The 26437-nt window shown below is 49.7% G+C and overlaps 2 protein-coding genes across 2 annotated transcripts; both read right to left on the minus strand.

Moving 5' to 3' along the window:
• Positions 1–3994: 3994 nt before the first annotated feature.
• Positions 3995–6751, minus strand: Epo (erythropoietin). Its single transcript, XM_042686722.1, has 5 exons — positions 6739–6751; positions 6056–6198; positions 5496–5582; positions 4613–4792; positions 3995–4150 (listed from the first exon to the last, which is right to left on the minus strand). Exons 1-5 carry the CDS (start codon positions 6749–6751, stop codon positions 3995–3997), a joined length of 579 nt encoding a protein of 192 aa, XP_042542656.1.
• Positions 6752–23302: 16551 nt separating this feature from the next.
• Positions 23303–24395, minus strand: Pop7 (POP7 homolog, ribonuclease P/MRP subunit). The gene is made up of 2 exons (XM_042686698.1): positions 24141–24395; positions 23303–23972 (listed from the first exon to the last, which is right to left on the minus strand). The coding sequence occupies exon 2, from the start codon at positions 23962–23964 to the stop codon at positions 23542–23544; it is 423 nt and encodes a 140-aa protein (XP_042542632.1). The 5' UTR covers positions 23965–23972; positions 24141–24395; the 3' UTR covers positions 23303–23541.
• Positions 24396–26437: the final 2042 nt, after the last annotated feature.

Here is a 26437-nt window from a genome sequence, read left to right on the forward strand (position 1 = left end):
TCTTCCCTTCCTCCCTTCCCTCCCTTCTCTCACTTTCCTTCTCCTCCCTTCCTCCCTCTTCCCTTCTCTTTTCCTCCCTTCCCTCCCTCTCTTCCTTCTCCCTCCCTCTTTCCCTCCTCCCTCCCTCTTTCCCTCCTCCCTTCCTTCCTTCCTTCCCTCCTGTATGTCTGCCTGCCTGTTTGTCAGTCTCCCTTCTGCCTCAGCCTTCCAACACAATTTTCAAAACTTGATTATTAAGGAAGGGAATGTAGAGACATTTAGGAACAACTCCCCTAAATTAGGAATGTGTAATTCTGGGTTGTTGTGGGTTTTTTTTTTTTTCTGTTGCTGATGATCTATGAAGGAATTTCAGTAGAATTAGCCTTGTTTTCCTCCTTCTCTTCCTCCTCTTCCTCATCCTCCCCTTTTTGGTGTGTTCCAGTCAGGATCTGGGTAGCACTCTGCCATGTGAGCCACAGCTCCAATTCCAGCTTTTAGGTATTTAATTGGTGATAAAGAATCTCATGGACTTTCCTTCCCAGGGATAGCTTCAACTTGTGATCATCAGATCTCAGCCTCCTGAGTAAGATTCAAGCATAAGCGACTGTCGCCTGGCAGCCTTGCTTTCTTGAATTCTTATCATTGTGTTGAGTTAGATGGCCATGTCTACAAGGTTCCATTGAACTAACTCAAGTCCAGCAGTGATGGTCCACTGCAGGGAGATGAGTACATGGTATGGTGCCTAGGAACTGGGACCCTGAGGGTGCATGAGGCCATCCTGATGTCCAAGATCCAGAACAGATTTGGGCTAGAGAGGATGCAGGTAGAGATGGATGTGTGAGGCTGCAATGGGTGGGAGGGCAGCAGGCATCTCTGCCTCTCCAGGGGGAAGTGGGAGCCAAGACAAGAGTGGGAATGAAAGATGCTCCAGTCTAATGCCTTACTGACTGTAACCAATTGGTCTCTCTACCCCCACTCTCCTGTTGAGTCCCGAAGATAGACCCTGGTGTTATGGAGCTTGGCCTCTGTTCCTCATCTCTCCTCTCAGTACTTTTTTTTTTTTTTGGTCAGTCATGGGGCTTGGAACTCTGGGCCTGGGCGCCATCCCTGTGCTCTTCAGCTCAAGTTAAGCACTCTGATGCCTGGGCCACAACGCCACTTTCAGTTTTCTAGTGGTTTATTGGAGATGAGTCTCATGGACTTTCCTGCCCAGCCTGGCTTTGAACTGTGATCCTCAAATCTCAGCCTCCTGAGTAGCTAGGATTACAGGCATGAGCCACTGGCACCCAGCTTCCTCTCAGTACTTTGTTTATTTGGTCCGGTCGTGGGGGCGCCTGAATTCTGGGCCTGGTCACTGTCCCTCAGCTCTTCAGCTCAAGGCTAGCGCTCTACCACTTGAGCCACAGAGCCACTTCCGGGTTTTTTTTTAATTTTTGCTTATGTGGTGCTGAGGAATCAAACCCAGAGCCTCATGCATGCCAGGTAAGCGCTCTACTGAGCCACCTTCCCAGCCCCCTCTCAGTACTTTTAAGAGTTGGGTAGAGTTAGCTTCTTCTGGTGGCTCAGGTTTGAAATCCTAGCTACTCCAGAGGCTGAGATCCAGAAGATTAAGGTTCAAAGCCAGCCCAGCAGAAAAGTCCCCAAAGACTCCATCTCCAATTAACCAACAAACAAACATAAAACAGGCTAGAGGCATGGTTCAAATGAGAAAACAAACTGAGAACTGAAAAAAAAGGGCAAAAATAGAACACACCTATTAGAGAGAGCTCCTTTGCTAATTCATCCCACTGAAGAATCCTAAGTCACGTGCAAAACCCATCTATTGTTCATAGAGGTGTGGAACGGTTCCCAATGGCACCTGACGAGGGCGCTGTAGCCCAGGACTTAGGTTGGCCACAAAGTTTTTTTGAACTGTACACATAACATGCATACACCTCCAGCCTCTCTCTCCAACCTGCTGTAGATTGCAAAATACAAAACCTTTGTGTCAGGGTGCAGGCTGGCTTCTGTGTGTATGTGTGTGTGTGTGTGTGTGTGTGTGTGTGAGAGAGAGAGAGACAGAGACAGAGACAGAGAGAGAGTGTCCTGAGGCTTGAACTCAGGGGCTTGGGCACTGTCTCTAAGCTTTTTCATGTGAGCCTGGTGCTCTACCACTTAAGCTACAGCTCCCTTCTGACTTTTTTACTGGCTAACTGGAGATAAGGGTCTCACAGACTATCTTTTCAATGCTGCCTTTGAACCCAGATCCTCAGATCTTAGCATCCTTGGTAGCTAGGATAACAGGCATAAGAGCCTGGCACGGGGCTACAGTTTGTTTTTGAGTAGAAAGATGGGCTACTATAGATGGACACTTTTCTATCTCCTCTCTCCCTCTCCCTTACCCTCTCCCAATCTCTCCCTACTCCACCCCTCCCACCCCTGCCCTCTCTCTCTGACAGTCCTGGGCCTTGAACTCAGGGTCTGGGCTCTGTCCCTGAGCCTGTGTTCAAAGCTAGCACTCTACCACTTGAGCCACAGCGCCACTTCTAGCTTTTTCTGTTTATGTGGAATGGAGGAATTGAACCCAGGGTTTCATGCATGCTAGGCAAGCACTCTACCACTAAGCCACATTCCCAACTGTCCCCCCCCGCCCAACTTTTCTGGCATCTTTGCTGGCTGCATAGGTCTCCCTTGGTGGGCCTTTCTAGGTAAAGCTTTACTAAGAAGAAACCCAGGGAGCCACCCAGCATTAGAGGAGATACAGGATATCCCACATAGTCTGAGGATAGAGCAGAGGGTGCTGGATTCAGAGGAGAGTGATGTGGCATGATCTAAACAGGCCATTAATGATGGGAAACAATTAAGGTGTAATAGTCAAGGCTGGTGCTGCCATCAGCTCTTTCTCCTGGATATTTTTTTTGGGGGGGGGAGGTGGTGCTGGTCCTCAAGCTTGAACTTAGGGCCTGAGCGTCGTTCCTGAGCTTTTCTACTCAAGGCTGATGCTCTATCACTTGAGCCACAGCTCCACCTCTGACTTTTTACTGGTTAATTGGAAATAAGAGTCTCAGATTTGTCTTCCTGGGGCTTGGCTTCTAACTAGGATTCTCAGATCTCAGCTTTCTGAGTAGCTGGGATTACAGTGTAAGCCATGGCACCCGGTTCCTCCTGGTTAGCTAGATCTCTGCTCACAATGGGTTTGTTCTGGCTGGCTGGCAGCTGTCCCTTGAGAGACAGCCTTGAATGGAGCCTCCGTATTGACCAGCGTGGGCAGAGTCTGTGGTTTCAGGCCCACTGGGGTCAAAAGGTGAGACAGGCCATGTGAGGCAGCACGTAGGGCCCAACCCCCTCCACCTTTGGTACCTTTGCTTTCCCAGATCTGACGCCTCACTAACAGGATGAGGACAGGGGTGGGGGTGGGGAGAAGGGGGGAAGTGGGGGTTCCCAGGAAAAACAAATAATCAGAGAAGCCATATTAGTGGTTTCAGCTCTTGCCAGTGAGATTTTAAAAATACACACACACACACTCACTCACACACACATACACACAACCGTAGGCCCTCTCCCCCTTCCCCCCCGGGGAGAGCCAGGATATCTCCTTGGCTCAGCATCCCCCATGGAGGGGGGGGCACTGGCTGTCACAGGAGTCCCATGAGATCTGGAGAATTGATCTTGCCCACCCCCCCTAAATCCTGCAGGGGAGTCTTGACTCTGCTTGGTAGGGTTGTCCCCCCCCCAACTCGTGTCCTGGAGTCCCTGTCCCCCCAGGGTGCCCGTGTGGCCCTGGCGTAGCTCGGCCCCTGAGTTTGGAGCTGGTCTCTGACTTCCTACGGCTGGGGTCGCAGGCTAGCCCCTTGGGCCATCTTCAGACCTCAGAGCCGCGCATGTGGGGACAGCTCCCGGGGTCTCTGAGCGACGTGCGACCGCTGGCACTGGAGTGTCCTGAGGCCAGGGCAGCAGCCCGGCGGTGCCGGCCCCGCCGGGGGCTGGGGCTCGGGTACGGCGGCGGGGCGAGCGGGCTGGCGAGCGGGGCCTCGCGTCACCTGTCCCCGAGCCTGCAGGCCTCCCCCGTGTACAGCTTCAGCTTTCCCCGGAGGAAATTGGAGTAGATTCGGAAGAGTTTGCAGAAAGTATCCACGGTGAACGTCCGGCGTGGGGCAGGCGAGGGGCCGTCTGAGGGCAAGATGGCTTCCTTCTGCCAGGAAAGAAAGGACCGGAAGTTCAGGACCCGGATGTGCGCAGGACCCGGATGGAAATGATCAGGGAAGGCTGGAGTTGTGGTCAAGTGGTGCCTTGGAAGTCAGGGATCTAATAAGGAGGGCAAGGAGAGCCCCGAGAGTCCTCATCTAGGATCCTTTCTTCCACCTTTTTTTTATTTTTTTGTGTGCCAGTATTGGGGTTTGAACTCAAAGACTTGAGCTCTTGCTTGGTTTTTTCACTCAATGTTGATGCTCTACCACTTGGGCCACAGCTCAATTTCCAGCTTTTTTGCTTTTTGACTAGAGATAAAGAGTCTCACGAACTTTCCTGCCCCAGCAGCCTTGAGTCATGATCCTCAGATAGCAGCCTCCTGAATAGCTAGGGTTTCAGGTATAAGCCACCAGCACCTGGTCAGCTCTCCCATCTTAACAGACAGGGCACATCCACCTCTACTCACCTGGGCTCCCAGTGCCCGGAGCAGGGAGGTGAGGCTGCGTAGGCCACTAACAGCCTTGTCCACATGCAGCTTCAGGGTCTCCAATGGCTGGGAAGAATTGATCAGCAGAGCCTGGCTACGCAGGATGGCATCCGAGAGCAAGGCCAGGCCTTGCCAGACTTCTACAGCCTGCTGTCCAACCTAGATGAAGCAAACTGGTAGAGTCAGCTAGTTTGATTCACCCTCCTTCCTTCCTCCTCCATCTCAACAGCCCCATGCCCCAATCTGCTCAAACAGAAGGCATGCTGAATAAGGTCTGCTGAATGAATAAATGAATGAAGGAATGCCCTTTTTTGTGTGTTCCAGTCCTGGGGCTTGAACTTAGTGCTTGGGCACTCCCTCTTAGCTTTTTTGACTCAAGGCCAATGTTCTACCTCTTGAGTCACAGCTTCATTTCCAACTTTTTGGTAGCTCATTGGAGATAAGAATTTAATGACTTTCCTGCCTGGGGCTGGTTTCAAACTGTGATCCTCAAATCCCAGCCTCCTGAGTAGCAAGGGTGACAGGCATGAGCCACTGACACCTGTGAGCACACTTTATTTTTTATTTTGCCAGTCCTGGGGCTTGAATTCAGAGCCTGGGCACTATCCCCGAGCTGCTTTTGCTCAAGGCTAGCACTCTACCACTTGAGCTACAGCGCCGCTTCCCTCTTTTTCTGAGTATGTGGTATTGAGGAATCAAACCCAGGGCTTCATGCATGCTAGGCAAGCTACTAAACCACATTCCCAGCCTGTGAACACACTTTATATATCTCTGTGCTATTCTATCCCCCCCCCCATTGTTTTCTCTTCCAACCTATCAGAAATCATACACACACACAAGAAAGGGAGTAAAATGGACTCACTTCCATCCTCTTCCAGATATAGAAGTTGACTTTGGTGTCAGGGACAGTGATGTTCTCGATCGGGCCACAGTCTTCTACAGAAGCCATCTAGAATGCACAGCGCTTCAGGGGTAAGCCTAGCTCCCAGGCTTCAGGATGCATTAACTTTACCCCTTCCCTGTACCCTAGGAATGTTTTGCAGGGCGGGGAGGGGGTATCCTTTTTTTTTTTTTCATGCTGGTACTGGGACTTGAACTCAGGGTCTGGGCACTGTCCCTTAGCTTTTTTTTTTCCTCTTAAAACTGGTGCTCTACCACTTGAGTCACAGCTCTAGTTGCAGCTTTGGGTGGTTAATTGAAGATAAGAATCTTCCTGACTTTTCTGCCGTGGCTGGTTTCAAACTATGATCTTCAGACCTCAGCCTCTTAATTAGCTAGGATTACAGATGTGAGCCACTGGCGCCTGGCTCAGTTTATTTTTCTTATGGAGCAAATAAGGAGCGTCTGGCTCACACCCCAACCCTGACCCAAGTGCTAGGATCTATATGAAGTGTGCCGTGGGGGCAGGGTAGAGGGGCTCACCGTGACATTCTCTGCCTCCTTGGCCTCCAGAATATACCTCTCCACCACGCGGCGATCACAGATGAGGCGCTGGGGAGCCGCCAGGATTAGGAGGCCCAGAGGAAGCAGCAGCAAAGACAGCAGGACAGACAGCACAGGATTTTCTGAAAAAGAAGCCAGGCCAAATGTGAGTCCCGGAGAAAAAGAGGGGCTGGGTTTGGAGTTTGCTCCTGGCGCTCAGCTCATCCTCGGGGCCTCTGTCCCTGGCTTGTGCCTGCCTGCCTGCCTGCCGATCTCAAGGCTGGGTGTGTTCAGGCTCAGCCCCCATCTCCTCTTTCATTCAATCGGGCTGCGCGTGCACACCCCACCCCCCAGTGGCCGGCATCCACTCCTCCGGCCAAACTTCAATCCCTGTGCGGCAGAGATTTTCCCCCTTGTGTGGCATCAGGTAAGTTTTTCTCTTAGCAACTTTCTCTCCACCTCGCCACGCAGCACCTCTCCCTCCCACCCATCCCCCCGAACATTGGCCTTAGCTTACCACTCAAAGGAAGAAGAGAGGTCCCCAAAGTCTGCTTGGCACGTGGACGCTGCCCCACCCCCCTCTCCCTTCCCTGATCCTTGGCCAGTCACAGGTCCTTGAACCCAGCCACCTCCTGGCCAATTGTCCCCAGAGCTAAATCCTTCTTCAAACAAGATTTACTCACCACAGACCCCCATCTCCGAGCCTGGCAGCAGCTGGGGACCCTCAGCGACTAGGGGCTCCTCCAGGAGCCCTCATCCTTGGAAGTATGGTGGGGATAGGATCACTCCAAGGACTCAGAAGAGGGGGATCACTGTCCAGGAGTGGGGGGTGGCTGAGCCGGGGCTTGGAGGAGCGTCAGAGCTCTCGGTGGCCCTGGCCAGGGTCCGGGAGGACAGCGGGATGTAATGAGTTGTCCCCGGGGTTGGGCTGGGGACACTGTGGCTCCCGCCGGGGGTCGGGGCTGTTATCAGTCTGTGTGCGTGCGCGGGTGGGGGTGGGGGTGAGGCTGTGTGCGTGAGGGGTCGCCAGGGGGGTGGGAGCCACCCGGGGTCAGAGCAGGGGGCAGGAGGCCTGGAGCTCTCTAGGGCGGGATCACGGCTGCTAGAGGCTGCGGGGTTGGGGTGGGGGGAGTCCCCCACCCGCAAAGTGTGTGGAGTCCAGTGTGAAACTGAGGTGTGCACAAAGCCAGATGGGGTAGAATGCTAGGGGCAGACTGCACCCCCCCCATACATACCTCGTTCCCTGGGGGGGGGAAGGTGGCCCAGTCTTGGACAGAGCTGTGAGCCGTGGCTTTCTTGGGGTCTAGAGTCTGGAAACATCTGGGTAAGTTTCCTCCTGCAATCCCAGAACTCGTGGTCAAAGCCATTGGTATCCCTGTTAGAAAACTGGATGGTCGCAGCCTAAACCCCTTTACCTTACTTTCTAGGAACCTGAAAAGGTAGAAAGGTAACTTCCAGAATGCTGGGTACAGAGTCCCCCATTGAGGAGATGCATGAACTTTGACATCAGAGGCATTTTTGTTGTTCTTATTTGTGCCAGTCCTGGGACTTGAACTCAGGGCCTGGTGCTATCCTTTGCCTTTTTCAATCAAGGCTGGCACTCTACCATTTAAAGCACAACTCCACATCCACCTTTTTGCTGTTCAATTGCAGGTAAGAGTTGCACAGTGGCTTTCCTGTCCTAGCTGGCTTTGAACTAAGATCCTCAGATCTCAGCCTCCTGAGTAGCTAGTGAGGAGCCATCAGTGCTTGGCTGGATATTAGAGATATCTTATGCCTGCGTTAAGTGCTCATTTTGTGGATTTTTGTGGGGCTTTGTGGTTGTTGCTGTTATTAATTTTTTGTAGTGCTGGAGGTGGAAGCCAGGGCCTCATGCAAGCAGGGAAAGTGCTTTACACGGAACTCCACCCCTCCAGCACCTGCTGGAGACAAGTGAGGTGACAGGTAACTCTGTAAACCACAGGACAAAAAGATACTGACACCGGGCGCTGGTGGCTCAGGCCTGTAATCCTAGCTACTCAGGAGGCTGATATCTGAGGATCGTGATTCAAAGCCAGCCCGGGTAGGAAAGTCTGAGAGACTCTTATCTCCAATAAACCACTAGAAAATGAGAAGTGGTGCTGTGGCTCAAGCGGTAGAGTGCTCACCTTGAGCTAAAAAGCTGAGGGACAGTGCCCAGGCCCAGAGTTCAAGCCCCACGACCAACAACAACAACAAAGATATTGACTTCTGGCCCCTACTCTTCCAACAGTTGTGTGGAGCAAGTGCTGGGTACACGGGGCCCTATGGAAAGACTGAAGCATAGCAAAGTATGATGGTGGTGGCTCACGCCTGTCATCCCAGCTAATCAGGACTCTGAGATCTGAGGATCACAGTTTGAAGCCAACCTGGACAGAAATGTCAAGGTGACTCTTATCTCCAATTAATCACCAAAAAGCCAGAAATGGAGCTGTGGCTCAGTGGTAAAACACTTGGCCTTGAGCCAAAAAGCTTGGGGACAGTGCCCTAGCCCTGAGTTCAAGTCCCAGGACACACACACACACACACACACACACACACACACACACACACACACACACACACACACACACACACACACACACACACACACACACACACACACACACACACCCTGAAGCATGCATATCTATGCCGAAAACTCAAGTCCTTGGAGGAGGGGAAGGTAGATTGAGTAGCAGAGGTGACCTTGAGCTCAGTCTTGAAGAGTAGTGGGCCTCCCTGGGAAGAGAAATAAGGGGTGGGGGAGGAACACTGGTTGATTTGAGGGGCAGGGGAGAAGGGAGTGGAAAGGTTAGGCCAGAATGCTGGGGGTGGGGGGGAGGCAGAATCAGTTTGTGAAAGTTCTTGAATTCCACTTTAAAGACTTTGGATAAAAATTCACTTGTTCATTTTTTTCTTCATTCATTTAAAAAATGTTCGTGGAAAGTCAGGCTTGGCGGTACCTGCCTGTAATCCCAGTGCTCTGGATGCAGAAGGCCGGAGGATCACAACTTTGAGGCCAGCTGTATGATAAATTCAAGTCCCAGCTTGGCTGCATGGTGAGACCCTATGGACTGGGGCTGAGAGGAAGAGATTAAGAGAGGGAAAGGGAGTGGGAAGGGGAAGGAGTACATATTTGGCCAGGGACCTAAGAATCACGATGTGAATGACACAAAGAAAGATGCTGACCCTGCTTGCCCTGAATTCTAACAGGAAGACAGACAATGAACACACCAATGAAAGCGCTGGGGAGTGTGACTCAGTGGTGGAACACTCTAGCATGTGTGAGGCCCTGGATTCAATTCCCAACACTGCAGAAACCAAGGAATGGAAAGCAGGTGGCAGGTCTCAAATGACATTAAGAACTCAAAAGCAGCTGGGGACTGGTGCCTGTCATCCTAGCTACTCAGGAGGCTGAGATCTGAGGGTCATGATTCAAAGCCAGCCTGGGCAGGAAAGTCCATGAGACTCTTATCTCTAATGAACCACCAGAAAACTGGAAGTGGAGCTGTAGCTCTTCAGTGGTAGAGCAGTAGCCTTGAACAAACAAGCTCAGAGACAGTGCACAGGCCCTGAGTCTGTGCCTCATGACTGATACAAAATAAATACAAAAAAATCTAAGGAAGCTGGGTGCCGTGGCTCACACCTGTAATCCTAGCTACTCAGGAGGCTGCAATCTGAGGATTGAGGTTCAAAGCCAGATGGGGCAAGAAAGTCTGTGAGACTCTTATCTCCCATTAACACAAGAAAACCAGAAGTGGCGTTGTGGCTCAAGTGGTAGAGCGCTTGCCTTGTGCTGAAGAGCTCAGGGACAGCTCCCAGGCCCAGAGTTCAAGCCCCATGATGACCACCACCACCAACAAAAGAACTAAGGAACCAAGCGCTGGTAGCTCATGCCTGTAGTTCAGCTACTCTGGAGACTGAGATCTGAGGAGGATGGTTCAAAGCCAGCTCAGATAGGAAAATCCATGAGACTCTTTATCTCCAGTTAAATACCAAAAAAAACCTGAAGTAAAGCTGTGGCTCAAGTAGTAGAGCACTAGCCATAGCACAAAAGCTCAGGCACAGGGCCCAGACTCTGAGTTGAAGCTCCAGGATCAGCACAGAACCAAAACAGAATAAGACAATAGAACTAATAAGGAAAGAAGGCCCAGGAGGCTGCCCTGACCATTCCAGGTGCTGAAGAGAGAGCTGTAAGGGGTAGAGGGAGGACAGATGAGCCAGGAAGAGTGTGGAGAGCGGAAAGAGTGCACCAGAGGTGGGGGACAGAATCTGGAAGCAATCCAGGCCTGACCCTCTGACCTCACTCCCTGGTTTTTCGCTTCCCCCTGACCCTGCTTGGGCCAGGCCTTCCCTGAGCCTGTTCCCCTGACTCGGCATCCAGGGCATCCAGGGCCAGGCTCTGCTCTCTTCTCAGGGGCCGGCTGTGGGACACACACATGTCCACACGTCCACAGTCCACGCTTTTCTGCACGTGCGTGCTGACCTGCCCACTCCCCTGGCTGTACTGTCCAGGGCCCCTGACTCCTGCGTCACTGTTTTGACCTAGTGGGGGGGAGTGGAGGGGACAGGGGCAGATGAGGTCGGGGAGGACACAGATTGAGCTGGGGGAGGAGCCTTTTGAGCAGTGGGTCCACCCTCCCCCACCTCTCTGAGGCTGTTGGAGAACCTCAGTCCCCTGCCCAGCAGAGGGGAAAGAGAGATGGCCAGGATTCCCAGTCTGAGTACTGGAGTCTCCTGGATGGGGAAGCTAATCCCCTGGGGTCTTTAGATTACAGCTTGGATGGGGTGGGATGGAGGCTCCCGGGCCACCCCACAGTTCTAATGCTGCAGACCTGGGGTGCAGCCTGATTTAAGCTCACATGCTCTGAATTCTGCCCAGCAGGCTCCATTCATCTGGCATTGGTGGGAGGGAGAGGAGACTCGGGGGCTCCCTGGGGATCGCCAGTGTCTCCCCTCACCTGCCTCTGGCATGGAGCTGACCCCATCCCGGACACTTGCAGTCATTGTACAACGAACGCAGCCCTTCAGATGCGTCCTCTGTCAGGGCCCCCTGGGAGAAGCTGGCTTCAGAACTGAGACCTTCCATGTGCCCCCTCCAGGATGGCCATTCTCCCAGCTTACTCCTGCCTGATCCTCCCTCCACCCATCCTCAGTTAGATGCCCTTCCAGCTGGCTCACCCTCCCTATCTCCCCCAACCCATGTATTTCCTCCTCCATGAAGTCTTTCTGGAGTCCCCCAGCCAGAACTTGTCTCCTTTCTGAAAGTGGCTTCTCAGATGGGGAGTTCAGCCCAGAAGATCTGTGCTGGGGAGGGAGCTGGATGGGGAGGCTGGGTGGGAGTGGGGTGGGGGGCCAAGTGCCCATGGCTCACACTTGTCATCCCAGCTGCTCAGGAGGCTGAGATCAGAGGATCAAGGTTTGAAGCCAGCCAGGGCAGGAAAGTCAATGAGACTCTTATTTCCAATTAACAAGCAAAAAGCCAGAAGTGGAGCTGTGACTCAAGCGATAAAGTACCAGCTTTGAGTGAAAAAGTCAAGCAAGAGTATGAGGCCCTAAGCAACTCCTCCCCCCCAAAAAGATGGAAATTTCTTTCCAACACTACCCGTAAACACTTAATTGTTTGTGTGTGCCAGATTGCTTACAGCTGGCATGTGACCATCTGAGCCACACCTCCAGCCTGACATTTTGCTCTTTCATTGGAGATAAGAGTCTCATGGATTTTTGTGTCCAGGATAGCATTGAACTACAGTCCTCAGATCTCAGCCTCCTGAGTAGATGGAATTGCAGGTGTGAGCCCCCAGCACCTGACTCTGGCTAGTAAACACTAACTATGAATATTATACTTCTTTCCCATTTGTATTTCCTTCGTATTCTTCGACTCTTCCTTCAGCATCCGCTGCTCTTCCCTTTTGGGAGCTAGGGACAGATTTATGGTCCCTTATCTCTGGTAATATAGTTGTCATGAGCATGCAACACACTGAAAAAAGGTCATCAAAATAGTGAAGTGAGCCAGGCCGTGGTGGCTCATGCTGTTATCCTACCTACTCAGAAGACTGAAATCAGGATCACTGTTCAAAGCCAGCCCAGGCAGGAAAGCCTGTGAGAGACTCTTATCTTCAATGAACTACCTGAAAACCAGAAGTGGCACTGTGACTCAAAGTGATAGAGTCCTAGCCTTAAGCAAAAAAGCTCAGGGACAATGCCCAGGCACTGAGCTGAAGCCTCATGACTTCATGAGCCGTTGGCTCACACCTGTCATCCTAGCTACTCAGGAGGCTGAGATCTGAGGATTGCGGTTCAAAGCCAGCCTGGGCAGGAACGTCTATGAGACTCCAATTAACCACCAGAAAACCAGAAGTAGCGTTGTGGCTCAAGTGATAAAGTGCTTGCCTTGAGCTGAAGAGCTCTAGGACAGTGCCCAGGCCCAGAGTTCAAGCCCCATGACTGACAATAAAAAATTTTTTTTAAAATAGCAGAATGGGTAGTATGGTGGAGCATACCTGTAATCCCAGCACATGGGAGGTTGAAGTAAGAGGATCAAGAAGAGTTCTAACCCAGATTGGGCTGCATACTGAGACCCTGTCTCAAAAAAACAAAACATTTTGAAAAGCACCTCTTTTTTCTTTGGCATGTCACAGGAGATCCTGGCACCCCCGTAGGGTCACTGCCTTACCTGGTGCTACCTGGGGTGGAAGAAGGCGAAAGTGGATGAGTTCCCACGTGATCTCAGATGAAGACAAACAGTTCTGAAAGCCATCTGTGTTTGTGCAGGTGAATGCAAGGTAATACGCTCTGCCAGAGATGGATGTCCTATTCAAATGCATTTCTATCCTTTATTCCCTTTGCATACTCAACGATGTCCTCCCTGCACAGCTGGCAGGATCCAGGCAGGTGTGTGGGAAGCTCAGAGGCCATGATATGCATAAACCCAGTAATGAGGCCCATGAACACCAACCTGTAGAATAAAGCACATGAGCTGGGTGTGGGTGACTCATGCCTGGAATCCCAGCTACTCAGGAGGCTGAGATCTGAGGATCACAATTCAAACCCAGCCCAGGCAGAAAAGTCCATGAGACTCTTTCTCTTTCTTTCTTTCCTTCTTTCATTTCATTGTAAAGATCCTATACAGAGGGGTTGCAGTTACATGAGTAAGGTAATGAGTACATTTATTGTCAAGCATTGTTACCCCCTCCTTTGTTTTTCTCCTACTATCCCTGCCCTCCCCCTCCATGAGACTCTTACCTCAGAATTGGAGAAAAAGCTGGAAGTGGCATTGTCGTTCAAGTGGTAGAGCACTAGCCTTGAACTAGGGACAGCTCCCAGGCCTTGAGTTTAAGCCCCAGCACACACACACACACACACACACACACACACACACACACACACACACACACACACACACACAATCTATCTGTCTTGTCTGGTATGGTGGTGCATGCCTGTAATCACAGACTCAGGAAGTGAAGACAGGAGGATTGCAAATTTGAAGCCAGCCTGGGTTACATTCATAACAAGACATTGTCCCATTTAAAAAAAAAAATCAACTATCAGTCATGCTTTCTATTAGACTTTATAAGTTTATAAGAATTTATAATTGTTCTGGCAAGACTGGCGCCTAACACTAGTAAATGTTAGAAAAGCCAAGCTATGATGGCCAAGCTAGGTCTATACACTTCTACAAGAGGAACAGCTGGATGTAAATCTGGCACTAGTGATTTTGTTTCTAAAATAGGAGGGAATTTCCCACTCATGAAGGGCTTTGCACCTCATGAGGAGGTACTGCGTTTGGATATAGGTTTTTTTTCTTTCATCCTCCTCTTCTTTTTCTGTGGTGATATCAAGGCTTGCACTGTCTCTTGACAATTTCTCTCACAGCTGGAACTCTACTAGTTGAACCATGTCTCCACTTTGGCTTTTTGCTGGTTCATTTTATTTTATTTTATTTTATTTATTTTTTTTGTCTGGTCTTGGGCCTGAACTCTGGGCCTGGGCACTGTCCCTTAGCTCTTCAGCTCAAGGCTAGTGCTCTACCACTTGAGCCACAGCACCACTTCCGGCTTTTTTCTTTTTTGCTTATGTGGTGCTGAGGAATCGAACCCAGGGCCTCATGCATGCAAGGCAAGCGCTCTACCACTGAGCCACCTTCCCAGCCCTTGCTGGTTCATTTTAGATAAGAGTCTCACAGACTTTCCTGCCCAGGCTGGCTTTGAATCACCATCCTCAGTTTTTTTTTTTCAGTTCTGGAGCTTGAACTCAGAGCCTGAGCACTGTCCCTGAGTTTCTTTTGCTCAAGGCTAGTACTCTACCACTTGAACCACATCACTACTTCTGGCTTTTTCTGTATATGTGATACTGAGGAATTGAACCTAGGGGCTTAAGTGTGTTAGGCAAGCACTCTACCACTAAGCCACATTCCCACTCCCCTATCCTCAGGTCTTAGCCTCCTGAGTAGCTGGGATTACAGGCATGAGCCACTGATGCCTGCTGGACACAGCTTCTGCCTCTATCACTTCTGTATTTAGCTAGGCTGTGAGGACATTGGAGCTGGGCTCTCTGCTAAGGTACCTACCAAAGAGACGAGGACACAGGGTTCCCTGGCCTGATTCCTCCCACCTGGACCCCAAGAGGCAGAAGTCTGGCTCACACCCCACTTTGCCCGCTCTCACTAATGATGCACCCCCAGACCCTATGTTCCTTCAGTAGCAACATATAAGGGCCATTTCTGCACAGTTGCCACTGAGGGAAATCCTGCTGGCTAGCAGCAAGTAGACATGGAGTAGAAACAACAAATAAGCTAGAATTGGAGCTGCCAAAACAAACCGAACACAGAAGGGCTGCCTGCCACGGCCTCAGCTGGGTGCAGGCCAGGAGCATAGACACATGACACATACGTGCAGAAAAACACATAGGCCACCCAACTCCCTGCCATCCCCCCCCCCCCCCCCCCCAGCGCAACAGAACCTCAAAGTGAAGGTTGATAGAGGTGAGCATTTCTAAAGATATATCAAGCTGGGTGCCAGTGGCGTACGCCTGTAATCCTAGCTATTAGGGAGGTTGAGATGAGGATCGTGGTTCAAAACCATCAGGAAAGTCTATGAGACTCTTATCTCCAATGAACCCCCAGAAAACCAGAAGTGGAGCTCTGGCTCAAAGTGGTAGAACACTAGCTTTGAGCAAAAGAGCTCAGGGACAACACCAAGTCCCTGAGTTCAAGCTCTATGGCCAATTAAAAAAAAAGGGGGGGGGCTGGGAAGGTGGCTCAGGGGTAGAACACTTGCCTTGCATGCATGAGGCCCTGGATTCGATTCCTCAGCACCACATAAGCAAAAAGAAAAAAGCTGGAAGTAGCCCTGTGGCTCAAGTGGTAGAGCGCTAGCCTTGAGCTGAAGAGCTGAGGGACAGTGCCCAGGCCCAGAGTTCAGGCCCCACGACCGGACCCAAAAAAATAAATAAATAAAAAGATATATCAACCCCTAGCCCAGCACCAGTGGCTCACACCTGTAATCCAGCTACTCAGGAGGCTGAGATTTGAGGATTGTGGTTGAAAGCCAGCCCAGGCAGAAAAGTTTCTAAGACTCTTTTTTTTTTTTTTTTGCCAGCCATGAGGCTTGAAATCAAGGCCTGGGAGGTGGTCCTGAGCTCTTCAGCTCAAGGCTAGCACTTACCATCTGAGCCACGGTGCCACTTCCAGCTTTTTCTGTTTATGTAGTGCTGAGGAATTAAACCCAGGGCTTCATGCATGCTAAGCAAACAAGCACTCTATCACTGAGCCACCTTCCCAGCCCATTCCTTACCTCCAAGTAACTAACAAAAGATCTGAAAGTGAAGATGTGGTTCAAGTGGCAGAATGCCAACCCTGAGCAAAAAAGCTAAAGGAAGCCGGGCGCTGGTGGCTCACGCCTGTAATCCTAGCTACTCAGGAGGCTGAGATCTGAGGATTGCGGTTCAAAGCCAGCCCGGGCAGGAGAGACCGTGAGACTCTTATCTCCAATAAACCACCAGAAAACCGGAAGTGGCGCTGTAGCTCAAGTGGTAGAGTGTTCGCCTTGAGCTGAAGAGCTGAGGGACAGCGCCCAGGCCCAGAGTTCAAGCCCCACGACCGACAAAAAAAAAAAAAAAGCTAAAGGACAGCACCCAGACCCTGAGTTCAATCCCTGGGACTGGTATACACAGATTTATCAGCACCTTGTCTCTCCAGTGCCTCTTGCTTTCTAGCTACCTGTGTTCCTCTCATCCCAGGGCACTTCCTGTCTATTCATGATCCTCCCAGTCAGATAGTCCTCCTTCCTCTTTTCTCCCTAGCAAACTCCTATTCATCCATCAATACCCAGGTCAAAAGTGAAATTTGGAGGTAGAGGAGTTGATCCTACTAGGAAGACAGCCCTTTCCATCTCCCCATCTCCCTGTCATCTTACTCATTTACACACATACACATGCATGTTCACCCAATTAGAAGTTGAATTCTTTTTTTTTGTTGTTGTTGTTGGTCATGGGGCTTGAACTCTGGGCCTGGGTACTGTTCCTCAGCTCTTCAGTTCAAGGTGGGTGCTCTACCACTTGAGCCACAGTGCCACTTCCAGTTTTCTGGAGGTTAACTGGAGATAAGAGTCCCACAGCCTTTCCTGCCCAAGGCTAGCTTTGAACTGTGATCCTCAGATCTTAGCCTCCTGAGTAGCTAGGATGTACTAGTAGTAGCATGAGCCACCGGCGCCCGGCTTCCATAAACATTCTTAAACTTACAAAAATTGATAGACTCCATTGCAATAATAGTGGAATTCTTTTTTTTTTTTTTGCCAGTTATGGGGCCTGAACTCTGGGACTGGCTTTTCCTGCTTATGTAGTGCTGAGGAATCGAACCCAGGACCTCATGCATGCAAGGTATGCGCTCTACCACTGAGCCACCTTCCAGCCCCAGTGGGATTCTTTTAACACCCCACTCTCACCAAAGGACAGGTCAGCCAAATAAAAGACAACTAAAGAAGCCTCTGAAATAAATGACATCATAACTCAAATGAATTAAATAGACAGCTACAGAGTATTCACCCAACCACACAATTCACATTCTGCTCAGCAGCCCATGGAAACTCCACAAGTAATCATATACCAGGAAATTCAACAAGCCTAAGCAAATATTTTTAAAATTGATATAGCTCCCTGTATCCTATCTGATCCCAATGGAATTAAACTAGATATCAATAGCAAAAGATACTACAGAAAGAAAACACATGAAACATGAACAACACATCTGGTCACTGAAGAAATAAAGGAGGAAGTCAGAAAGTTCCTATAATCCAATGAAAATGAAAACACATCATATCAGTACCTCTGAGATACAGCAAAAGCAGTACTGAGAGGAAAATTCATAGTTCTAAATGTCTACATAAAGAGAATAGAAACCATTCAAGTAAATAACCTCACAATGAAACTAAAGCTTCTAGAAAAACAGCAGCAAACCATATACCCAAAGTACTAGACATAGACAGATAGTAAAGATCAGGGAAATCAGAAATCAATGAATTAAAGACCAAAACAAAAACAAAAACAACCCACTATACATAGAATCAATCAAACAAAAAGCTGGTTCTCTGAAAAAAATTAAGATTGACAAAAAGCTTATTTGAAAAAAAAATGGAGAGAAGAGACCCAAATCAACAAATTTAGAGATGGAAACCGAAAGATCAAAACAAAACATTCAAGATTATCCAAAAGATTATAAGGGATTACTTTCAAAACCTATATATAAGGTGGGCACTGGTAGCTCACACCTGTAATCCTAGCTACTCAGAAGCCAGCCTGAGCAGGAAAATCCATGAAACTCTTATCTCCAATTAACCACCAGAAAACCAGAAGTGGCACTGTGGCTCAAGTGGTAGAGTGCTAGCTTTGAGCTAAAGAGCTCAGGGACAGCTCCCAGGCCCAGAGTTCAAGCCCCATTACTTACTAAAAAACAAAACAAAAACAAACAAACAAAAAAAACAACCTATACACAAAGAAGATGGAAAATCTAGTAGAATGGATAAATTCCTAAAGACATATGAGCTGCCTCAGTTCAACCTGGATGGTATGAACCACTTATACTGATCCATAACAAGCAATAAAATCAAAGAAGTAATAAAGACTCTCCCCACAGGGGAAAGTCCAGGTCCCAATGGATTCACAGCTGAATTCTACAAGACCTTTAAAATCAATGGTGCCATTAGCTCATACCAGCAATCCTAGCTACTCAGGAGGCTGAGATGTGAGGATTATGGTTCAAACACGCCAGGGCAGAAAACTCTGTGAGACTTTTATCTTCAATTAACTACCAAAATAGCTGGAAATGGAACTGTGGCTCATGCGGTAGAACATAGACTCGAGCAATAAAAAAGCTCAGAACTGAGGCTGGGAATATGGCTTAGTGGTACAGTGCTTGCCTAGTATGCTTGAAGCCCTGGGTTCAATTCCTCAGTACCACTTATAAACAGAAAAGGCCAGAAGTGGTGCTGTGGCTCAAGTGGTAGAGTGCTAACCTTGAGCAAAAGCAGCTCAGGGACAGCACCCAGGTTCTGAGTCCAAGCCCCAGGACTGGCAAAAAATAAATAAGTTAGGAAGGTTTTTTTTTTTTTTTTTAGGGACTCCACTGCACTGTTGGTGGGAATGTAAACTAGTACAACTACTCTGAAAGATGGCATGGAAATTTCTCAAAAAAATTAATCTTAAAGCCGGGCACCAGTGGCTCACATCTGTATTCCTAACTACTCAGGAGGCTGAGATCTGAGGATGGCACTTCAAAGCCAGCCCAGGCAGGAAAGGCTGAGACACCAATAAACTACTCAGAAAAAGGCAGAAGTGGCCTTGTGGCTCAAGTGTTACAGGGCTAGCCTTGAACACAGGCTCAGGAACAGAGCCTAGGCCCTGAGTTCAGGCCCCATGACTGGAAAAAAAAAATTAGAATTACACTATGACCCAGCCATACCACTCTTGGACAACTACCCAGAACATTAAGTCAGGATACCAAAAAGACACTTGCACATCCATGTTTATTGCTGCACTATTCACAACAGCTAAGTTATGGAACAGCCTAAGATGCCCTACAATAGATGAGTGGGTTAAAAAAAGTGGTACCTGGGGGGGAGGGGGAATGGGAGGGGAATGTAGTTGTGGAGATGGGAGGGAAGGGATGGGAGGGGAAAAACAAAGGAGGAGGCAACAATGCTTGGTGGGAAATGTGGTCACTCATTACCTTGCTCATGTGATTATAACCCCTCTGTACAGTGTTTTCACAATGGAAAACTTATTAAAAATCTTATTAAAAAACTTATTAAAATATCAAACTTTAAAAAAAATGGTACCTATTACAATGGCATTTTACTCCTCCATTATAAAGAGTAAGCTTATGTCATTTGCAGGGACATGGGTGGACCTAGAATTAATTATGTTAAATGAAATAAGCCAGGCTCGGATAGAGAAATGGCACATTTTCCTCTCATATGTGGGAGCTAGATCTAAATCCCAACCAGGAATGATAATATATACAGGTCTCAGCGTATTTACATACAAACTGACTAAAGGAGGGCAGACTTAGTGTAGGAATCCAAAGGTGTAACGCCTCTAAACAATTAAAGTACTATTTATCAAAACTAATACCAGGAGCTGGGCACCAGTGCTCATGCCTGTAATCTTAGCTACTGAGGAGGCTGAGATGTGAGGATTGAGGTTCAAAGCCAGAGAAGCAAGAACAACTGTGTGACTCTTTGAAAGGATCCTTCACATCCATCCCAGGGGACCATGCAGAGGCAGGCATGCACAGGAGAGATTATCAGAAGGTTTATTAGAGGAGTCATATTTCCCTGGGAGAGGGAGCACATGGCACCCTTCACTATCCAGGTAGCAGGAGGGTGTGGGGGTAGAAAGTGAGGTAGGTAGGAGCTCAGGTGGGTCTGGGTGGAGAGAGGGAAGGGCCCGCTGTATGGCGAGAACTCCAGAGCTGGGAGGAGTTCAGGTCTGGATGGAGCTGAGGACCAAAGGTGGGCGTAATGCTTACACTCTGCATCTCTAATTTACCACCACAGTAGCTGGAAATGGAGTTATGGCTCAAGTTGTAGAGCACTAGTCTTGAGTGAAAAAGCTCAGGACAGTGCTCTGACTGGCACAGACAAATGAGTATCAGGAAGTGGAAGCATGTTTTGGGGGGGTGGGCAAGGGGGGCACAGAAATGGAAGGGTGAATAAATGTAATCATTATATTCAATGTTTATTATGTAAAAAATGAACTATGTGCTGGGTGCCAGTGGCTCACACTTGCAATCCTAGCTACTGAGGAGGCTGAGATCTGAGGATACTGGTTCAAAGCAGCCTGCGCAAGAAAGTCCATGAGACTCTTATCTCCAATTAACAACCAGAAAACTGGAAGTAGAGCTGTGGCTCAAAGTGTTAGAACACTAGCCTTGAGTGAAAATGCTCAGGGACAGTGCCCAGGTCCTAAATTCAAGCCTCATGACCAATTGAAAAACAAAACAAAAACCCTGAAAAACTATGTAACTTGAGGGTAGAGACAGGCAGGAAATATGGGAGAGAACGAAGGGGCAACATTCATTACGAAGCACTGTAGGGCTGGGAAGGTGGTAGAGTGGCTCAATGGTAGAGTGCTTGCCTTGCATGCATGAGGCTGAGTTTGATTCCTCAGCAGCACATAAGCAGGAAAATCCAGAAGTGGTGCTGTGGCTTAAGTGATAGAGCACTAGCCTTCAGCTGAAGAGCTGAGGGACAGTGCCCAGAACCAGAGTTCAGGCTCCACAACCGACAAAAAAAAAAAGCATTGTATTAAAAAACAAAAAGCATTGTATTCAACCTGTAACCTCTTTATACTACTTAACAGGTTTTTTTAAAAAAGTCAACAGTTGGTGACTCATGCCTGTAATCCTACTTAGGAGTCTGAGATCTGAAGATTAAGATTCAAAGCCAGCCCTGACAGGAAAGTCTGTGAAACTCTCCAATTAACCAGAAAAAAAGGCCAGAAGTGGAGCTGTGACTCAAATGGTAAAGAACTAACAAGCCTTGAGCTGAGAAAGCTAAGGGACAGAGCTCAGGCCTTCAGTTCAAGCCTCAGTATTGAAAGAAAGAAGAAAAGGGAAAAGAAAAAGGAAAAAGAACTCGCAGTCAGGCGCCGGTGGCTGATGCCTGTTAATCCTAGCTACTCAGGAGGCTGAGATCTCAGGATCACAGTTCAAAGCCAGCCTGTGCAGGAAATGTCCGTGAGACTCTTATCTCCAATAACCACCAGAAGAGTGGAAGTGGCACTTTGGCTCAGATGGTAGAGTGCTTGCCTTGAGCTGAAGAGCTGAGGGACAGTGCTCAGGCCCAGAGTTCAAGCCCCACAACTGAAAAAAAAAAAAAGTGAAGTGGCGGGGTGGCTCATGTGGTAGCATGTTCACCTTGAGCTGAAGAGCTGAGGGACGGCACCCAGGCCGAGTTCAAGCCCCACGACCGACAAAAAAAAATTAAAAAAGAAACCTCTCACCTTTCCTCTGCCTGGAAACCCTCAGAGAGGAACTGGCACATTGAGAGGGTCCAGTGATCTCAGCTCACCTCACTTAGCAGGCAAGGGTACAGTTTATGAAAACTATATACATATACTTTTTTTTTTCCTTTTTGTCAGTTGTGGGGTCTGAACTCTGGGCCTGGGCGCGCTCCCTCAGCTCTTCTGCTCAAGGCGAGCGCTCTACCACTTGAGCCACAGTGCCATTTCCAGCTTTTTCTGCTTATGTAGTGCTGAGGACCATTCCTCATGCATGCAAGGCATGCACTCTACCAGAGCCACCTTCCCAGCCCATACATATCATTTTCTACTTTACATTTTATTTATTGTTGGTTGTAGGGCTTGAACTCAGGGCCTAGGTGCTGTCCTGAAGCTCTTTTTGCTCAAGGCTAGTTGCTCTACCACTTTGAGCCATAGCACCACTTTATATATTTTATATAAATAATATAAACTAGGGTTTGAACACTGGACCTCCCACTTGCTAGGTGCACTGTTGTGCCCATTTTAACTTTGTTATTTTGCACACAAGTTTTCATGTATTTTGTGTGTGTGTGTGCTGGTTCTAGGTCTTAAACTCAGGACTTGGACACTGACCCAGAGCTTTATTGCCCCAAACTAGCACTCTACCACTTGTGCCACAGCTCCACTTCCAGGTTGGTTTTTGTTTTGTTTTTTTGGTGCTTAATTGGAGATAAGTCACAAACTTTCCTTCTCTGGATGGCTTCAATCTGTGATCTCAGCTCTCAGCCCTGGAAGTAGCTAGGATTATAGGTGTAAGCCACCAGCACTCCACTTGGTCCCATGTTTTTTGCCTGGGGCCAGCCTCAGGCCTAGATACTCCAACCTACTGCCTCATGCATAGCAGCAAACAGATGAGCCACACCTGGCTTGGGTGTGAGATTTGGGGGGGGGAGGTCCAGGAGGGGGGGTCTTGCTAACTTTTTGCTCAGTCTGGCTTAGAACTGAGATCCTCTTGCTCTCTGCCACCAGAATAGCTATTACAGGCTTGAGCTGCTGCCCCAGGCTGAACATGAATTTTGTGTGTATGTGTGTGTCCGTTGTGGGGCCTGAACTCTGGGCCTGAGCGTTGTCCTTTAGCTCTTCTGCTCAAGGCTAGTGCTCTATCACTTGAGCCACAGCGCCACTTCTGGCTTTTTTCTTTTTTGCTTATGTAGTGCTGAGGAATCCAACCCAGGGCCTCATGCATGCAAGGCAAGCACTCTACCACTGAGCCACCTTCCCAGCCCTCAATGAGACTCTTATCTCTAACTAACCCCCTGAAAACCAGAAGTAGGACAGTGGCTCAAAGTGTAGAGCATTAGCCTTGAACAAAAACACTCAGGGACAGCGCCCAGGCTCTGAGTTCAAGTCCCAGAACAAAACAATAACAACAAAACCCAAACAAGCAGGGTACCCAGTGACTCACACCTGTAATCCTAGCTACTCGGGAGAAGGAGATCTGATTATCACAGCTGGAAACTAGCTTTGGCAAGAAGGTCCTAGAGACTCATCTTCAATAAACTGCTCAGAAAAAGCTAGAAGTGGCGCTGTGGCTCCAGTGGTAAGAGTGCTAGCCTTGAGGGGAAAAAAAAAAAAAGCTTAGTGACAGCGCCCAGGCCCAGAGTTCAAGCCCCAGGAATGGGACAGAATAAAAACAGCCAAAAAACCTTGTTTTGTTTCCTACTCTCCCTAGTCAGGTAGACACAGAATTACACAGGGAGAGGTGGTGGGGGCGGTATTTTTTATTGTATAGCAGGAGGAACATCCTCCCCTGGGGACCAAGAAGAGGCAATTTCTCTGTCCTCAATCCAGAGTCCTATGGGCTTTTCTTACATGGATGTGAGGGGGGGGAGGGCACCTCCAGGCCAGAACCCAGAATAAGAACTGCCATCCCGCAAGTGCACCACGGGGGGCCTGGCTTAGTCTTGAGGGGAGTCGGTGGAGAAGGGGACCCAGTTTGGCCTGCATCACTTGGGTGTGACCCTGAAGACCCGGATGTGGATAGCCGAGTTGTTGCGGATCCGGGTCAGCGGCTCTCGCGCATCAGACTCCGGTTCCAGCTCATCCACGAGTTCCACGGTGGAGGTATTGGCGGCCACCTGCAAGGACCCGAAGCTGCCGGCCTGCAGCTGCAGGGCGATGTTGATGGCACGGTTGATGGCCAGGCCCAGCCCGTGGATGTAGATTTCCGTGCACGCGTTCGGGCCCCGCGCCCCTCCGTCCAGCAGTTTCTGACAGCGGGCCAGCTGGGCCTTAAAGTCAGTCTTCATGTTGACGTATATGTCGTTGGGCCGACGGGGCAGGCGGTGAGGAAGGCGTTTCCTCAGGGTGTATTCCACCGGGTCCAGCTCGGCCTCCGCGGGCCCGCGGGGCTCTCGGTTTTCCGCCATGCCGTGGGGCCTGGCACCGAAAAGGGACGAGACTCAAGGGGGCAGCCTGGCGGCTGGGCCTCCTCTGGGCTCCCTCCCACCCCCGCCGCCATCGTCCTCCTTCCTCACCCCCAGCTCTCGCTCATTCGCCCCTCCCTGTCCCTCCACCGCCCCTTTCCCCGGCTACCCAGCACCCACCCTCTCCGGTGCGCCGTGCCTGGGCTCCGTGCGCACGCAGCCGTCTCCGCCAGGCCCCTCACGGCCGGGGCCGAGCCGCCCAAGCGAAGGCTGCGGTCCTCGGCCGGGCCTCGAAGGTGGGGAGAAGAGGGGTTCCGCCGCAGGCACCCCCCGGACCACGGCTGCAACCCCGGCAGCGCAGTGCGCACGCGCGCCCGGCCGCTGCGCAGCGCATTCAGGCCACCGCGGTCCGGCTATCGCCTTCCGGGCTTCCGTTCGTCCGTCGCTTTCTTAGGTGCTCGCGAGATTTGCGCAAGCCAAGGCGAAGTTAGCGCCGCGAGGGTTCCGGCGGTGACGTGATCGACACGTGCACGCCTCTAGGGGGTGTGGCTACATGGCAAGGAGGGCGGGGCTAAGTGATGTGGGCGTGGATGAATGAAGCGGAATGGGCGTGGTCGTTGGAGGGAGGGGCCTATGCAGCTGGGCCAATCCAAGCTCAGCGCGGGAACGGTTGCGGAAGGGAGGGACCAGGCGGGAAGCTAATTTTGAGGGGACTTGGAGGACTGTGGAAGTGGAGTAGGGTGATATAGCGATCGTGCTGGGGACCCTTAAAAGGAGGTCAGATCTCTGAGCCTACTGCAGCTGCCTGGACAGGGCTGACTTCCAGCCCAAGATTGCAGTAGCCCAAGAACTGAGTGGGACCATCCAGATGAAGGCCAGATCCCCACCTAGGACTAAGGAGTACTCTAAGAGGCACTTAGTTCAGGGGAACCCACCCCCGGGACAACCCCTGGACCAGGGACATGTGTCCCCTGCGGGGAAGGCTGAGGCCTCACTCGCAAGGGGCCGTTGTATTGGCCTTTGGGACCCGGAGTGGCACATGCATTCCATCTTAACACTCCCATCCTGCCACGGAGCTGTGAATGTCTAACTTGACCAAAGGTTGGAAATAGAACTTCACTCTCAGCACCGCCTTCATCCTTTAGTTTCCTCTTCCTTCACTTCAGATTCTTATTGACAACTTTGGGGGTTCTTTTTTAGGGGGGGTTCTTTTGAGATGAGATGGAACAATTCGACATAATAGGGGTATCGGTCCACAGGCTTAAGGGGATTCTTTTGGAAAAGTATGCACAAATTCATCCTCAAATTTATTATGGAAAGGCAAAAGCTAAAACGATTTTAAAATAGTTGTCGGTTTTAGGGCAACTACCTGACTTTTAAATGTATGAAGTGGAGGTATGGCTCAAGTGATAGAGCACCAGCCTCAAAGTGAGAAATCCTGAGTAGAAGCCCCAGTATCCATACACTGGAGGTGTGTGTGTGGGGGAACTATATATGTAATAATTAGGGCCCAGATGCATTGGTTCACTAATATTGGCTACAGGAGAGAGAGAGATAAGAGATGTGAAATTCCAGTCTGAAGTCAGCCACAGCAAAATTAAGATATCCTATCTAAAAAATAACCTAAAAGAGCTAGGTGCTGGTGGCTCACACCTGTAATCCTAGCTACTCAGGAGGCTGAGATCTGAAGACCACGGTGCAAAGCCAGCCCAGGCAGGGAAGTCTGAGAGACTCTTATCTCCAATAAACCACTAGAAAACCGGAAGTGGCACTGTGGCTCAAGCGTACAGTGTTCTCCTTGAGCTGAAGAGTTGGACAGCACCCAGGCCCAGAGTTCAAGCCCCACCAACGACCCAAAAAAAACCCTAAAAACAAAATAGGTTTGAAAAGTGGCTCAAGTGACTGAGTGCTTGACCACAGGACCATCAAAATATAAAAATCGGCAAAGTATAAAATGAGTATCACTGGTTTATTTCTATAATCCCAGCGACTCTGGAAACTGGAGATCTGAAGGATCCAGTTTCAAAACCAGCCCATGTAGAAAAGTCTGAGCCTCCATCTCCAAAATAACTAGCAAAAAAGTAAGGGTAAGCTGGGTGCTGGTGGCTCACGCCTGTAATCCTAGCTACTCAGGAGGCTGAGATCTGAAGATTTGCAGTTCAAAACCAGCCAGAGCAGGAAAGTGTCTGAGACTCTTAATCTTCAATTATATACCAGAAAACTGGAAGTGGTGCTGTGGCTCGTGGTAGAGCGCTTGCCTTGAGCAAAAAAGCTCAGGGACAGTGTCCAGGCCCAGAATTCAAGCCCCACGACTGACAAAAAATTAATAAGTAAAAAAAAATAAATAAGGCTAGAAGTACAGATCAAGTGATAGCCAGCTAACTAAGTAATCTTGGGCCTTTGTGATGAAATCCCAGTACAGCCCCCCAAAAGGGCTTTATTGGAGCCAGGTTCTGGTGGTGCTCACACCTATAAT

Source organism: Dipodomys spectabilis, unplaced genomic scaffold (assembly GCF_019054845.1).
Source record: "Dipodomys spectabilis isolate Male_0828 unplaced genomic scaffold, ASM1905484v1 ptg000098l, whole genome shotgun sequence".
NCBI classification, from domain to species: domain Eukaryota; kingdom Metazoa; phylum Chordata; class Mammalia; order Rodentia; family Heteromyidae; genus Dipodomys; species Dipodomys spectabilis.

Bases quoted from the DNA above. Each gene is read 5' to 3' on its own strand.
- Pop7 (XM_042686698.1), bottom strand. From the start codon at position 23,964: ATGGCGGAAAACCGAGAGCCCCGCGGGCCCGCGGAGGCCGAGCTGGAC.
- Epo (XM_042686722.1), bottom strand. The intron at 4,793-5,495 runs GTGAGTCCATTT...TGCTTCATCTAG, and splicing joins ATATCTGGAAGAGGATGGAA to GTTGGACAGCAGGCTGTAGA. The intron at 4,151-4,612 runs GTGAGTAGAGGT...CTTTCCTGGCAG, and splicing joins TCCGGGCACTGGGAGCCCAG to AAGGAAGCCATCTTGCCCTC.